The sequence below is a fragment of the Gorilla gorilla genome, chromosome 11, assembly GCF_029281585.2.
Source record: "Gorilla gorilla gorilla isolate KB3781 chromosome 11, NHGRI_mGorGor1-v2.1_pri, whole genome shotgun sequence".
NCBI lineage: Eukaryota > Metazoa > Chordata > Mammalia > Primates > Hominidae > Gorilla > Gorilla gorilla.
In genome coordinates, this window is record NC_073235.2 from 20,795,709 (window position 1) to 20,811,689 (window position 15,981).

The window sequence follows — 15,981 nt, forward strand, 5'->3', positions numbered from 1 at the left end:
GCAGAAAAGAACTGTCAGCCGCATGAAAATGCAAGTGCAGCAGTGACCTGAGTCAGACCCACAAAAACAAACTAACTTTCAACACAGGTTTTCATCTCATTTCCTCAACTCCATTTGAAACACATATGCACACAGGACTGCTGACCAATTATTCCAGAGCTCAGTCTATACCACTTTACACATCTGGATGACTAATTTCAACTAAAGAAACTCCTAGAGAGTGTATTCAATCTACACAGATCTGTTAATACATTGCTATGGGATGAGCTTCAACAATCTGTAAAGTTTCGCTTTAACATTCAAATACAATCTTAGGCCAGGTGCGGTGGCTCATGCCTGTCATCCCAGCACTTTGGGAGGCTAAGGCAGGCGGATCACCTGAAGTCAGGAGTTTGAGACCAGCCTGGCCAACATAGTGAAACTCTGCCTCTACTAAAAATACAAAAATTAGCTGGGTGTGGTGGCACGCGCCTGTAGTCCCAGCTACTCAGGAGGCTGAGGCAGGAGAATCGCTTGAACCCAGGAGGCAGAGCTTACAGTGAGCCGAGACTGTGCCACTGAACTCCAGCCTGGGCGACACAATGAGACTCTGTTTTAAAACAAAACAAAACAAAACAAAACAAAACAAACAAACGAACAAAAAACAAACATAATTTTAAAGTCATTCACTCATCCCAGAAACATCCCTGCTGGCCTATGAAGTGCCAGCCACTGTTCTACACATTGGAGACATTCTAATAGCAGAAGACGGAACAGAAAAGGATTTTTAAAAAAGTAAAACAGAGATAGACAAATGAGTTTTGCAAGGGCAAGCATTTGCTATTGTATCTAGGATAAGCAGAGAAGGCCTCTTTGATGGCATTTGAGCAGACATCTGACAGAAAGGGAGAAAACCATGCAAAAAATGTAGAAAAGTCACTGCAAACAGAGGGAAGAGCAAGTGCAAAGGCCCTGGGGCATGTGTATGTTTACCAGCTGGCCCTGGGGCATGCATAGTTTGGTGTGCACCGGGAAGAGGACCAAGGCCAAGGTTCTTTCTCTGAGTAAGGGTTTTGAACTGAGGCATGACAGGATCTGACTCATGTTCTAGAAGAATCGCTGTGATGGCTGGGTGAAGAATTGCAGCGGGGCAGGAATGAGAACGGGAAGAATTGTAGTGGGGTAGAAGTGAGAGCAAGAAACCCAGTTGGAAGGAAGGTGACTGCAATAGTCCAGGTAAAAATGGTGGTGCCTTGGACCCAGTGGTAGCAGTGAAAAAGGTGAGAGGCGCCTGGGCCCTGGATATACTCTGAACGCCCGTGGAGCAGACAGAACTGGCTGATGGCCTGGCTGTGGGGGTAAAAGAAAAAAGAGATATATATCCAAGGTTTCTGGCCCAAACAAATGGAGGACTGGAGGTCATGTCCTTCAGTGGAGAAGACTGAGCATGGTCCAGCCTCAGGGAGAAAGCTCAGAGGCTCAGCTGGAGTGTGTTATCATCTGAGGCATCTATCAGAGGATACCTATCAGCCACCTCACCACGGATGGGGAGCACCCAGCAGGGACTCCAGCGGGCAGCTGGGCTGTGGACTGAGATCCAGAGTCTGCAGCATTTAGTTGTTATTTAAAGCTGGGAGCACGCATGAGGTCATCTAGGGAGAAGATATAATTAGAGAAGTCAGAGGACCGAGCCCTGGGGCCTTCTACATTGTAAAGGATAAGGGATGAGGAAGAACCAGCAAACGAGATGGGGAGGAGCGACCAGTGAAGCCAAGCGAAGCAAGTGTTGGCAAGAAGGGTGTCAGTTGATTCCATGTGTCCAATGCTGCTGAGAGGTGAAGCAATTCCAAGACAGAATCCTATTCCTGTGGCAACAGGAACCTTTGGTGACCTTGGCAAAAGCTGTCTCAGCAGAGTGCTGGACAGAAGCCCTCATGGAGGAAAGAGGGTATGGAGAACTCGGTTCAGGAATTTGGCTGTGAAGGGAAGATGGGGCGGCTCTTGTGGTAGCGTTCGGAAGGGAGAGCTGTCCCTATGCTGGTGGGGTGCAGAACTTGATGGTGTGGAAGAGGGAGGACAACGCTGAAGTGTGCTCATTGGTGTTCCAGAGGTGGGGAGCCCGGGCACGAGGGAGGACAGATAGCACTACTCGCTCGCCCACCCACACAGGAAGGCAGGTGAGGGACATGGCCGGGAGCAGGAGCATGTTGTCTAGGATGGCCCGAAGTGAGGACAGCAGCTGGGAGTGAGAGGAGGGGTCTCAGGGTTGAGGGTCTAAAGGAACCTGGAGAGCGAGCGGAACTGCAGGGCAGCGTGAGGACCTGACTGCAGCTTAGCAGCCATGACCGACAGCGTGGCCAGTCAGCACTCGCCCTCCACCCCACCATGTGCAGTACAGCTGTTCAGGTGCAGGTGGAGAAGGTGGAGCGCGGCAGGGTTAGGCCTGGGGCCAGAGGGGTCAGGGCAGCAAGGGTCTAGGCAGAGATTGATGAGAAGGCATAGAGGATCTCAAGTCAGGGAGTGGGATAGTGAGAAGACAGCAGGATCAATGAAGGTGGGGGTTGAAGAGCCTTGGAGGGGGCACCAGAGGCAGAGAAATGAAAAGTCAGGAGACAGCAGTCAGAGAACGGGAGGTGGATATTGAGATGGTGTTGTGGACTAGGGTGCAGTTATTAATGACTATGGCAAAGGTGTGCCTCCAGGAGGAGGTGGCTGAGACAGAGACGACAAGAAAGTTGCAGTGAGTTCTTCAATGACCTAAGAGGCCCCAGGGTACAGGAAGGTTTGTCTATGTCTATCCTGAATTACAAGAGACAGCAGCGGTCAGCCAGGAGCTAAAATCATCAGGTAATAAGGGAGAGTGGCACAGGGCCTGCAGGTGTCGGCAACAAGGTTAGGGGACGGCGATAATGTATAGTCCGATGGCATAAGCCTCAAGGTCACAGGATGGAGGGAGGAGGAAGGGGCACTGATCAGGAAATTAAATGAGGTTGTTGTGCTTTGCTAAACAGAATTAACACTGAGTGGATTGAAGATGACAGCTCCCGATCTTACTGCTCTCATTCCCCACCAAGTCAGAGATGGAGGGGAAGAAGCCCTCGCCACCCTCCATCCCTGCCACTTGCCTTAGTCCTGTGAAGGAGTCACAGCCTTAAGAGTGCTCTGGTGACTGCTTTGATCGACCAGATTTGATAGATCACAAGAATGCCATTATGGACGACAGTTTTTTTCCTATGTATTGGACATAATAAAAATGAAGTTAAAACCAAAAGCTTGAGTCTCTAAGGCAGCATTCCCAAAACGGTCTGCCCTTACCTATTTTGAAAGAGTCACATGACTTCATCCAGGACCTGAAATGGATTTTCTCCATCTTAAAATCTCACGGCCTACGAATGACATTATTCACTGAACACTCATCCAAAGTGGCAGCAGCACGGAATGGAGGAGGGTCACTGCTCCCTAATAAATCACATCGTCGAGCAGCACAACACACATCCTGTATGTTTAAGTCATGACAACTCTATGACCCTCTCACTGACTAATGATCAACAAATGAGCCTCCAAAGGCCATTATCGAAACTCTTATGCTCATATTCTAGCCCAAAATGCACATTTGGGGATGGGGAAAGTGGTCTCAGGTCTGATTCATTGAATAAATATATCTCCTTTGATGGAAAGAAATGACAAATGTCGTGCCTTCCTCTTCCACTCCTATAAATGCTAGAAGTGCAGAGTGAAAGGTACAGAGTGGCCATGAGATGCATACTGTGGCTTCACGTGAGAGATGGGTTCTTTCCAGGCCTGCAGACAGAAAGGCCCACTGTCTTGATGGTGGAGTTCAAAATATTAACCTCAGACCAATCAAGTCAATATTCCACTTCAATTAGCTTTGCTACTCTGAGCAATCATGAGAGTTTCTGAAAGCAAAATGAGGTGAAACTGCCCAGAACCAATAATCAGAGCCCTTCTCCCAACACACATGCATGCGTACATGTATGCATGTGTACACGTACAGTGAGAAAAAGATGACAAGATTGCTGGACAACTTCTCTAGTGGGCAGAGGGGTCCAAGTACAGATCCTTGGACACTCAGGCCCACGATGCCTCAACATGCATTAGCAGAAATGGGGAAGCCCCCGCTCTTCCCCCTTGTCCCCAGCAATCAGCAGAAGGTTTCCAAAGGGGCTCAGGCCAGGCCAGTTCTCTGGGTGTCCAAATAGGCAGGAACATCACCATCTCTCCTGCCTGTGTCTGGGGCAGGCAGAAAAAGAAGGAAAAGAAAACCCATTTGCTACGGCAAAGAAGTTCCTCAAAGTCACATGAAACCTGGCCCAACCCGTGGGACCAGGGCCCATGTGTTCCTTTGGCAAAGGCAAGTTCTCTTCAAATGAGAATAGACAAATGCATGTAAAGGGGCGCCAACAATGCAGATGGGGAACTGTCTCTTGGCTGTGGCTGCCCACCTTTCTGCCATGTTTCTCCTAGTGCCCAACTCCCTTTGTTTTCAAAGAGTGGCAGAAAGTAGGATTTGAAGCCAGAAGAGACCTGCTCTTTGACTTATCAGATCTTAGGCCTTGGACAAGTGGCTTAATCTCTGAGGGTGAGGGTTCCTTGCTCCAAAATGAAGTTGTTGCTGCTGCACTCACTCTCACAATAAGTACCCGAAGACATGTAATAAGCGCTCACTTCCTGCTAGGCTCTGTCCGTAAGTGCCTTGTAGGCAATGTCCCACTTGATCACAGAACTCTGCAAAGTGGCCCTTATTATCTCCTCCATCTCACAGATGGGGAAACCAGGACTCCTCAGAGCTCTATCACAGTCTACTGTGTGGATTAAATGAGATAATATAAAATACATACAGTGTCTGACACACAATGGTGATTTTTTAAAAAAATGAGACTTCTCAACCATCTTTAAGAGAGTGATCACGCTTTGAAATGTATAAAATGACAATGCTTTAAAATGCATACCTATATGTTTAAATAACATATGTGCAAAAAAAAAAAAAAGGTCTGAAAGTATGCTCGCCAAGCTATGCAAAGGAGTGACCTTGCAAGAAGAGGATTTTCACTTTTTTTTAATCTTCAGAATTTTGTTGTTGTTTTGAGACAAGGTCTGGCTCTATAGCCCAGGCTGGAGTGCAGTGGTGTGATCTCAGCTCACTGTAACCTCTGCCTCCCAGGTTCAAGCCATCCTCCCTCCGCAGCCTCCTAAGTAGCTGGGGCTACAGGCATGCACTACCATGCCCAGCTAATTTTTGTAGAGATGTGGTTTCACCATGTTGCCCAGGCTGGACTCAAACTCGTGAGCTCAAATGATCACTGGCCTCGGCCTCCCAAAGTGCTGGGATTACAGGTGTGAGCCACCATGCCTGGACCAGAATTGGTTGTTTTAACAAGCAAATGTGACTTAAAACACATGAAAAAGCTCAGAAACTCTAAAAAATAGACATAGAAAAAATAACCTAGATGGAAATATGTCAAAATGTTCATGGCAATTGCCTGATGGATTTTTTCTGCTTCTTTTGAATTCTATACATGTTTTGGTTTTGTTTTTACTAATTCATTTTTTATGAGACAGGGTCTCACTATGTTGCCCAGGCTGGTGTCAAACTCCTAGGCTCAAGCAATCCGCCCCCCTCAGCCTCCTGAGTAGCTGAAACTATAGGCATGCATCACCACACCTGGCTTGCTTTTAGTCATTCTTAACACACATTCTCCTTATGAAATTATGGCATATGCCTTTTGTGTTTTCAGAAGGCCTTCTCTACCCCAAGGTCACAAATATAATCCATTTTTTCTTCTAATAAACTCATCATCTTGTTTTTCATGTTTAGTTATTTAACCCATCTGAAATTTTAGTGAATGGTATGAAGTAGGACCCTTAACTGTTTTTTTAAAATACATGGCCATGTGCTAAATAATCTTCCTTTTCCTCATAATTACAAATACTACCTTTATTAGCTATTGTTTCCATGTAAATTTTATTAGTTTCCATATTCTATTCCATTGATCATTTTATCTAGTTCTGTATCATTACCAACTTGTTTTGATCACTGAATCTATTTTGACATCTAGTAGGCAACCACCCTTTCTTCTAGCCTACGTTTTGTTTTTCCAAATTGATCTTGGCTATTCTTGCATATTCTTCTTCCAAATGAATTTAAAAATCAATTTGTCAAGTTCCATGATAAATCCTTTGGGATTTTGATTGAGACTGCATTTATTTATGGATTAGGTAGGTATCTGCCATCTATAAACATGTAATCTATCTCTATTCAGGTCTTTTATACTCATCTAATAACACTATTTTATAGCTTTTGTGAACGATACATTTTAGGTTCAGCACTCAAGTCTCTTAGTTCAAAAAAAACCTAATCTTCTTGCAATCATATTGTCTACAAATGAATGTTTTGCCTACTCCTTTCCAATATCTGAGAATCTTACTATTTTTCCTACTGTACTGGCTACAATAAGACTTGCAGAAACATACTGAATAGTACTGGCAATAGTGTTCATTCTTGTCTAATTCATATTTTTTGTGCTGGAGTGCAGTGGTGCAATCACAGCTCACTGCAGCCTTGACCTCCTGGACCCAAGGGATCCTCCCACTTCCACCTCCCAAGTAACTGGAACTACAGGGGCAAATTACCACACCCAGCTAATTTTTTTTTTTTCTTGTAGAGACGGGGTTTCATCCTGTTGCCCAGGCTGGTCTCGAACTCCTGAGCTCAAGCAATCTTCCCTCCTCAGCCTCCCAAAGGGCTGAGATTACAGGCCTGAGCCAATGCACCCAGCCGCAGCCTCTTATTCATATCTAATAGATTTGCTGAAACACTGCTCCATTAAGTAGGTTTTCTATGAGCAAACTTCATCAAGTTAAGGGTATTTCTTTCCCTTGCTAATTTTTATATATGCATGAGCAAGAATATCATCAAATGCCTTTTGGCATCTATTGAGATAAACATAATTTTTTTCTCCTTTATAGATTTTGAAAATTAAATTGAGAGGTTTTCTAATTTTGAATCAATCTTCCATTCCTGGTAAAAGTCCTTTTTAGTCACAATACATTTTTATTTATTGTAAACACAACAGAAATGTCTTTTCTCATAGCTGTGGAGGCTACAAGTCTGAAATCTGGGTGTCAGCAAGGCTCTGCTCCCTCTGCAGGCTCTAGGGAACAATCCTTCTTTGCCTCTTCTAGTTTCTGATGGTTGCTGTTGATACATTTATTTTTGATTTTTATTCTGTATTTATAAGTGAAAATACTCTATATGTACCTTTTATAAGAAAAATACATACCAAAAAAGGTACTATACATACATATTTTTGCATTATCTACTTAAAAATGCACAGGTAAAGATATGCTTAATTTTATATTTTAAAAAAGCCTGGTATGCAAATTGAATGCGTGCAAAGCGAACAAATGGAATATGTTTTAACCTCTACTTATTGAGTTCCCTGTTTGGATTACTGCTGCCATCATTAATCCAGCCACTCAACTCCAGCAAGAATCCCTGAAGTCTCCATTCCTTCCTCCCCACACTATCCCCGTCCAGGCATTCACCAGGTCCCAAACATTCTAAGGTCATTCTACCTCAGGTCTCCGCTGGGAGGCTGCAGGATGGAATGGGGGAAGTCAGGATTTTAAGACAGATTTGGTTCCAATCCCATTGCACACGACTGCATTCTCTTGAGCAAATAACTTTACCTCTCTGGGCCCCAATTTCTTCATCTATAAATATACATGCTACCATTGAAGAACTGTGGTAAAAGTCAAATGAGATAACATATGTAAATTAACTACCACACCATATTTGCCACGGAACGCACGATCACATGGTAACACCAAGAACCTCCCCACTCTTCTTCTTCCCCTTGGCCCCTGCCCTGGGCCAGGCCTTCCAAACTTCACCTGCTCAATGATGTCTTCTAGTCTTTCTGCCACCTGGACATTGCTGACAAAGCTCACTTTCTAAAATACAAATGGAATCAAATACCTGTTTAAATCATGCTACTGGCTCCCATCTACCTACTAGATACCGTTCTAACTCCTTAGCATGACTTGTAAGGCCTACCTCAACCTACCTTTCTGGCCTTATCTTCCTCTACTCTGTTCCATGTACTTTACACTCCTGTATAGATGCTCCTCAACTTACAATGGGGTTAGTCCCAATAAACTCATTGTTGATTGAAAATATTATCTAAGTGAAAAATGCATTTAATACACCTAACCTATCAAACATTGCATTAGCTTAATCTACCTTACATATGCTCAGAACATTTACATTAGCCTAGAGTTGGGCAAAATCATCTACCACAAAGCTGATTTTATTGTAAAGTATTAAATATTTCATGTAATTTATTGAATACTGCACTGAAAGTGGAAAATATAATGGCTGTATGGGTACTCAGTGTTTCTACTGAATGCCTACTGCTTTCGTACCACTATAAGGTCGAAACATCATTAAGTTGCACCATCTATAAAAGTCAGGGACACTAAAATTTGTGCTTTCTCCTGAAACCTCAAGCTCTTTCACAGTCCTTTGCCTTTGTGTATGCTATTCCCTCTTCCAGAAAGCCTTTCCCTTCTTTTCTTCTAAGCAAAAATTCCTATTCAATCTTCGAAGACGCAGCTCAACTGGTACTTCTTAAAAACACACACACACACACACACACACACACACAGAACTAATTTCTGTCAACAATGCTCTGATGGCAGCTTTTTCTGCTATTCTTAAAATTATTTGCTTGTACTATGTCTTTCTCCATTCACTGAGGCAAAAACTGGGTCTTATTTTCCTCTTTATTAACTCCCCAAAAACTACATCATCTGTGTATTCAACACTTTGCTCCTGAATGAAACAATGAATAAAATAAGTAGAATTTATCTTAAAGAAGACCCTATTAACTTTTTCAACAAAGCAAGGCATCTTCTAATCATGTTAATCAGACTTTCAAAGTTGATTTTTTAAAAAATCATAGGTTTTCTTAAGTTAGACGTGACCATAATGAAACCAATTTGCCCTCCTGGCAACTCTGAGGACTCAAGGAGCAATGGCAGAGCTGGCTAAGTTCTCTAGGACTCAAGGAGCAATGGCACGGCCGGCTAAGCTCTCCAGGACTCAGGGAGCAATGGCAGAGCTAGCTAAGCTCTCCAGCACTCAGGGAGCAATGATAAGGCTGGCTAAGCCCTCCAGCACTCAGGGAGCAATGGCAAGGCTGGCTAAGCCCTCCAGCATTCAGGGAGTAATGGCAAGGCTGGCTAAGCCCTCCAGCACTCAGGGAGCAATGGCAGGGCCAGCTAAGCCCTCCAGCACTCAGGGAGCAATGACAGAGCTAGCTAAGCTCTCCAGGAGTTCTGATTAAATGCAGCCTGACTGAAAGGCCTCTGAAATAATGACTCCACAGGTGCTGGTGGTCAGCCATAATCAGGAACCACAAGTATTATATTATTTAGAAGGAATGTATCTTCCAGGACATAGACTTGTTCTCAATGAACAATTTTCTTCCAGAAGTGCAAGCATCCTGCTGCTTCCTCTCTCCAAATAAATGAGTTTGATTCTATGATAGTTTGTTCCTGAAGATGGAAAACACAGCTCAAGAAAGAAAAGAAAAAAAAAAATCAGCAACATTATTTGTATAGGCTGCAATACTTAAAAAAAAAAAAAAAGTAACCTTCCTACATCATAAAACCTCCCTAAAATATACACAATTCAATTGCACATATGGTGGTATGTATCACACACCCTGAGCTAAAAGGTAGCCATGAGGGTCAAGAAACTCAGAATTTCTGGTAGCCACAGACAGAAACAGTTGCTCTAATTAGAAACTACAGAAAAAATATACAATAAACAGTATGATCTTAGTCTTAGAATCTTTTTAAGGAACTCTACATGCAAGTCACCAAAATAATTCCTAATTTTAGAAAACAAATTATAATTTAAGAATCAATATTCCACAATAATTTTTAATAACAATTTATTTCCCTTTAAAAAGATCAAATGTTTTTCTCATAATATATTATTTTACAACAACAAAGAAAAAGAAAGAGAGAAGGAAAGAAAGACCTGAAGAGAAAGAAATAACCAGATTTTAGCTCAAAGAGTATAGCCTGGGATTAATTTTTTAAGATTTGTTTGTCAATTTCAAAAACTCAGCAGTGGAATAAAGAGCTTAATACAGGTATGCAAAAAGGAAGCCCTCAAGATGTTTTCACCAGGATGAAATGGGATTAGCTTTGTAGTTCTTATAATCTTCTTCACAGAAGAATGCAATTTCAGTTTCACTGGCTGAAAAAAAAACAGAAAATGGAAAAAAAGATTTTAATGTAAATCTAAATTTTAAACAAGTATGGAAATCCATATGACTTTGATTCGGTATTTCAGAATAGCTTCAGATGCCCAAAGTGAAAAAGATGAGTTATTTGTTGGGTCGCACAATGCATTTTACCAAATCAACAAGAAGTTTCAGGTGAAGTCCTAAGAATCAAAAACTCAAATGATTTAAAAGTAAAAAAGAACAAAAAATAAAAAACCAAAAATTAAAATCAAGAGTTAATACAAGAATCTGGTTTTCAGGAAATCATAAAATTGCTCATTTACAGTCTTTTTTACAGTGCTAGGAAATAAAAAACCTTGATTTTTTTCTCAAATATGCTACTCAGGTACTGAAGGAAGGGGAGGGAAAACTCTTTCCCCCCCCCCCTGAAATTAGCCTGTAGGTATAATAATTTAATACTTAGAGGATCAGTAGAATATTTTACAGATCACTTTACATTCTCCCTCATGACCCATCAAAATATGTGTCTGAAGAAGTTAATTTTTTGCCCTGCTTATGATTAATTCATGCGGCTTCAACAATATGCAAAGTGAAAGACACAAATTGGCTTCTACCTCAATACCTTCAAATACCTCTAATTATTCACAAGGGAGATGGCACAGCTAAAGGACCCATGAAGGTTCAGAGCAGTCACAATTCTTTCAACCTAGCAGGTCAAGGACTGCGTCTTCTAAAACAATAAGTCAGCAACATTATTAATTCAGGCTAGAGACAAATCTGATGGAAAGCCTTCCAGTTATTAAACATGCAATTCTTTAAGGTGTTGTGCCAACAAGTTCCACATTCATTTTTCAAATTAAACCAGAAGTTAATACAGTCTGCTTGGCTTTTACAGAAAGAGCAAAAGGGCCTTCAGAATCTCCACAAGAAAACAGACAAGATTATTTGTAATGCATACTGAGCACTCAATTAACATACTCTCTAAAAACAGACAAGTAAAACTCTCCAAGTCAAATAAATAGCATAATAAGAAAGGGTGCCAAGGATTACCACTCGTCTCTTAGTTTACAACTCTCATCTCATCATTAGACTTTATCACAAAATAATGAAATTAATGAGATTAGCATGCCATTTCATTAAAAATGTTTTTGCTGTTTTCAAGAATATCCAATTTAATGTTTGTTAATCATAAGCTACCCATGCTCATTACAGAAAATAAACAAGTGTCAAAAGAAGAAAATAAAGCCACCCATAGTCACAGATCCTCACTCCAGTCCTCTACTATATCTTCAAGATTAAATTTAATCTGAGTAGATGAAAATCAGATTGCAACCTCGCATGACAAGGAGCCTGTGGGGGATACAGCACAGAGAAACTGGAGATCAATAAGGAGGAGCTGTCAAAAGATGCACCCTGTGCAAACAGTAAGTTAAGGTACAGTTAAATTTTACAAGAAAGTGGCATCTAAAAGAATGGGTAAAAGACTCCTCCACGCTTGGAATCAGTGGGAAAAAGAAAATCAAGAAAGAGAGCTTCAAGAACTTCAATATTCAAAGATATTTGGAAATCTATCCCTTATAGAAAAAGCTCCTGGGGTTTCCTTTTTTGAAGGAAAGCATGCCCAGAGGTAGACGTATATAATTTGCAAGTGATTCTAATCAAACTTCTAATGGAGAATGAGCAAAAGACACCCTGTTCTTAATAATCACAGAGCAAGGTTTTATCTGTGATGTGCTATTTACATACAGAACTTTACACAGCGCTTTGCCCACATAGCACTTCGCTCAATCCACGCTAACTGTAATTACAATTTTCACTTACTGCAGTTGACATTTATCTGAACCCCTTTTGAGAAACTAATATGTTGTGTGGCTCTTCAGCAATAGTAGGTTCAGAGAAGCTGCTGGAAAGCAAGGACTAAGCAGTTCTGTTTTGACACATAGGTTCTTTTGGGTCTAGTTAACTTAAACATCAATCCATTATTTACATAAGGCATTTATGCTAGCTCTCATAATGTAGACTCAAAATGAGAGTCTGCAGTGTAAAGATTTTATTTTCAGATGACTGCACTTGTTTTCAGGAAATCTAGGTAAACAAATGGGTTAAACTATAATACTTCAGGCTGATTTTAAAAAATTTTCACCCTTAACAAATTGGAAAACACACAAATTAAAATTTACTCCAAACATTCGAAAGTAAAACATTAAATGGGTTTTAAGTTTTAGTAATGTGGTCCTTAAGCAGAAGTAGAATATAATGTTTTCTTCCATCTGTAAGACTCTGTGGAAAATGTTTCAGAGAATGATTTCAGGGACTTATGTTGCAAATTTATTTGCCAATTTATGTGAAAACCAATTATAAATGATTTTTAAGGTTTCTACATAATCACTTTCCACCATTACCCCTTAAATTCCTGCTTCCCAAATACTATTTAAAATGGCTCCTTTAAAACTGGCTGGGGATGAACCCTCAGGAAGTCTACCTTGTGCTGGTCCCCCAGGGCACCTGATTTTAAATTAAATGTGCTGCAGGCGGCAGTGCAGTCAGGTGCGGAATGCCTTGGCATGGGAATCTGAAATGAATGTGCAATCTAAAATCCAATAAATACACTGCCACTTCATCCCTTAGTCTTACTATCAAATGAAACCAAGAACCCTCCAAATACATCTGTAGGATCCTTTTAATACTGATGTTCAAGTTCAATGAAATAAACACAAGCTAGGGCTTTCAAACTTTGGATATAAAATTAATCATTTTATAATGCTTCCAGACAGACAGACGAGACACACACACACACACACACACACACACACACACAACTTTAACAGGAACATAATGATAATGACTTTAAATGAAAGAATATAAGAACAATCGATTTTAAGTATAAAATCCCAAGAAAAATTAAATGCAATGTATTTAAACTCTTAAACTAATTTATCTCAATAAACTCATCTATCAACAAGGATTTATCCATATGTTCTGAGTCCCTAGCCTCATGCTAGTCAGCACCAACGTAGTATGAGGCGCAGCCCCTGTTGTCTGGAAAAAGGAGCCTGAGACACGCGCACTGATTTTGTGGTACAGAAAATCCACAATCTTGGAAGCTGCCATGTGACAGTAACTGCACACTGTTGACAAAAAAAAATACAGGAAGGGCGAGGTGTGGCTTCTGTGGCAATCTGAGACCAAAAGGACAAAGTTTCACCCTCTCTCCCGCTCTAGGAGTATAGACTAGCCTCCCAAATGTCATAAAATCCTAATCTATAAATCATTCAAAGCTGTGCTCACAGCTGGGTAATATTTCTAAGTTTTCATCACCAACAGACATCCCAAGTGCTGTGCCTTTTATTTCATGACTTGCTTCAAATATTTGTTTTGGATCTGCTGGCAGAGAAGATTTCAAACTACAGTTTGAAGAAAACAACTAGCCAAAAAACAACAACAAAAAAAAAAAAAAAAAAAAAAAAAAAAACCCTCGGTCTTTGATAGACTGGGTACATGCCTGTAATTTCCACCATGGTGTGGGAAGGTAAAACGGGAAACACTCTACAGAAGTTCACTCTGAGTCCTGCTTCTGGAATCCCCCAGTTTCCTGGGTCCAACACCCACATTACTGAGTAACCAGATTATCACTGTTTCTATGTAAGAGTGAAGAACGGCCACCATAACATACTGTCGAAGGAAGAAAACACGCATGACCTAAAATATTGCTACCCAGAAAAAGAAAGGGAAGGGGACCCACGCCTTAAGGAAACACAAATCAAACATCATCCCGAAAGAGAAGGGGGAGCCACAGAATCCCACAATATTAGCTGTACAGACAAGATCACCCAAAGGGGCGAGGCGTGAACGACAGGGTTCCGGTTGGGGGCAGATGACAGAAGTGACACGCAAAATGAAAACAAACCACGAGGGAGTTCTGGAATTATTACAGGACCTGGCTTGCCGAGAATGCTTCCCTCAGATAAACACTTACAGTTTGGCCACTGTATCTTGTTTTAAAATGTTTCCAATGAAACACAACTGGCTTTGGAAGAGTTACCCGGCCACAATTTCTCTCTTAAACCAGACCAGATTCGAAAGACAACAGTAGTAGAATGTAGCAAAATGAAACAGAAAAAATAACACTTAAAAAAAAAGCTTACATGTAAATTTATTACTTAGGGGAATTAGCCCATAAAACTACATTTGCTTACAAAAAATTATAAGTAACATTTCTAAGTAAAAGTCTCTTCTTGCTTCTACTGAGCAAATCTTTTTTAAGTACGTATTTTTGTACTGGGTCCACAAGCAAAAACTTCCACTGACGTCAGGTGTAGAATGTTCCACAGGGATCTGCAGTGCAGATAAAAAGCCAAAGGATGAACTAGAGAATTTCTCCCTGAGAAAAGAAATCTTCAAACACTTTTTTTTTCCCCTAATTTCCCCACTTGCAGCCTTTCTTTTCCTTTCATGACTACTGCAGAAAAGTCTTAACGATAAATTTGTTACCCTGGCATTATTCCCATGGCAACTGGCTGTGATAGCAGAGTGACAGCTCTACAGCAAGATCAAGCAGTGAAAAGGGAGACAGAGATGACTTCGAATTTTTCTCTTAAACCTCTTAAAAATCTAACCAGACACGGCACTGAGGGAAGGAAAATTCCCTAGAAAAATCACATATTTCAGGCCAGGCACAATGACTCACACCTGTAATCCCAGCACTTTGGGAGGCCGAGGCGGGCAGATCACTTGAAGTCAGGAGTTCAAGACCAGCCTGGCCAACGTGGCAAAACCCCGTCTCTACTAAAAATACAAAAATTAGACGGGCGTGGTGGCACATGCCTGTAATCCCAGCTACTCAGAGGCTGAGGCAGGAGAATCACTTGAACCTGGGAGGCGGAGGTTGCAGTGAGCTGAGATCGCGCCACTGCACTCTAGCCTGGGCGACAGAGAGAGACTCTGTCTTAAAAAAAAAAAAAAAAATCACATTTCAAGTATCACTTTCACAACTCAATTCTCACTAGAATTGTTTGTTGCTCTCCAGGTACCCTCATCTCCTTCCCCAGGTATAACCTCAGCTTGTCCCCAAGAGCATAGCAACACCATTCTAGATAACAAAGAGAAAATCGCTCCCTGCAGGGACCCAAATCACCCCGAGCCCAGGGTTGCTGGCTTGCCGGAGTTCGGAGTTTGGAGGGCAGTTTGGAGTCCTCACACCACCCTGAAATGAGTGGAGAATCTGGGAAAATAATCTGACTCTGATCCAGGACCAATAGCCTTAAAGTAAGAGGACAAAAAGAGGGATTTGCTTCTCACCTTTACAGACGGTTCATTACATAAGTCAGTTTGAAATTAATCACAACAAGACCAACAACTCAATATTTTAGTAAAGTCAAAACATTTGCCAACTGCCTTCTCCAGGACAGTTTCCAAACAAAGCAGTTGTTCTGAGGGCCTTTTACACACATCACTCCCGATGCCTTCATTGTTTTAAACAACCTTTATGACAACCTTCTAGAATAGGTTTCATTATTCTATTTTTACAGAAAACAAAACAGAGTTTCAGAGAGGATAAGAGGCTTACAGAAAGCAAGCAAAGTACACAGCCTTCATTCTAACCAATTTTCCCCAACTTCATGGGTTTATACTTTAAAAAAAAATTGGTCCTTTAATTACAAGGAATACATGTACTGTAGAAAAATTTTTAAATCACCATAAAAACAATTAGATAATACAGAAA

The 15,981-nt window shown here is 41.3% G+C and overlaps 1 protein-coding gene across 13 annotated transcripts in view; it reads right to left on the minus strand.

The window, feature by feature from the left end:
* Positions 1-15,981, minus strand: part of C11H2orf76 (chromosome 11 C2orf76 homolog) — a 101,551-nt gene that overhangs the window by 26,967 nt on the left and 58,603 nt on the right. For 2 of the 13 annotated variants that reach the window (XM_055380058.2, XM_004031684.5), the window contains one exon: positions 8,767-10,270. The exons of 8 other annotated variants lie outside the window; for them this stretch is intronic. In XM_055380058.2, coding sequence (XP_055236033.1) covers positions 10,194-10,270 — 77 coding nt within the window. In that variant the 3' untranslated portion in view covers positions 8,767-10,193. Of the gene's footprint in view, positions 1-8,766; positions 10,271-13,743; positions 14,595-15,981 lie in introns of those variants that run through there. 3 more of the 13 variants (XM_055380056.1, XM_063694716.1, XM_055380055.2) reach the window with 3 other exon arrangements.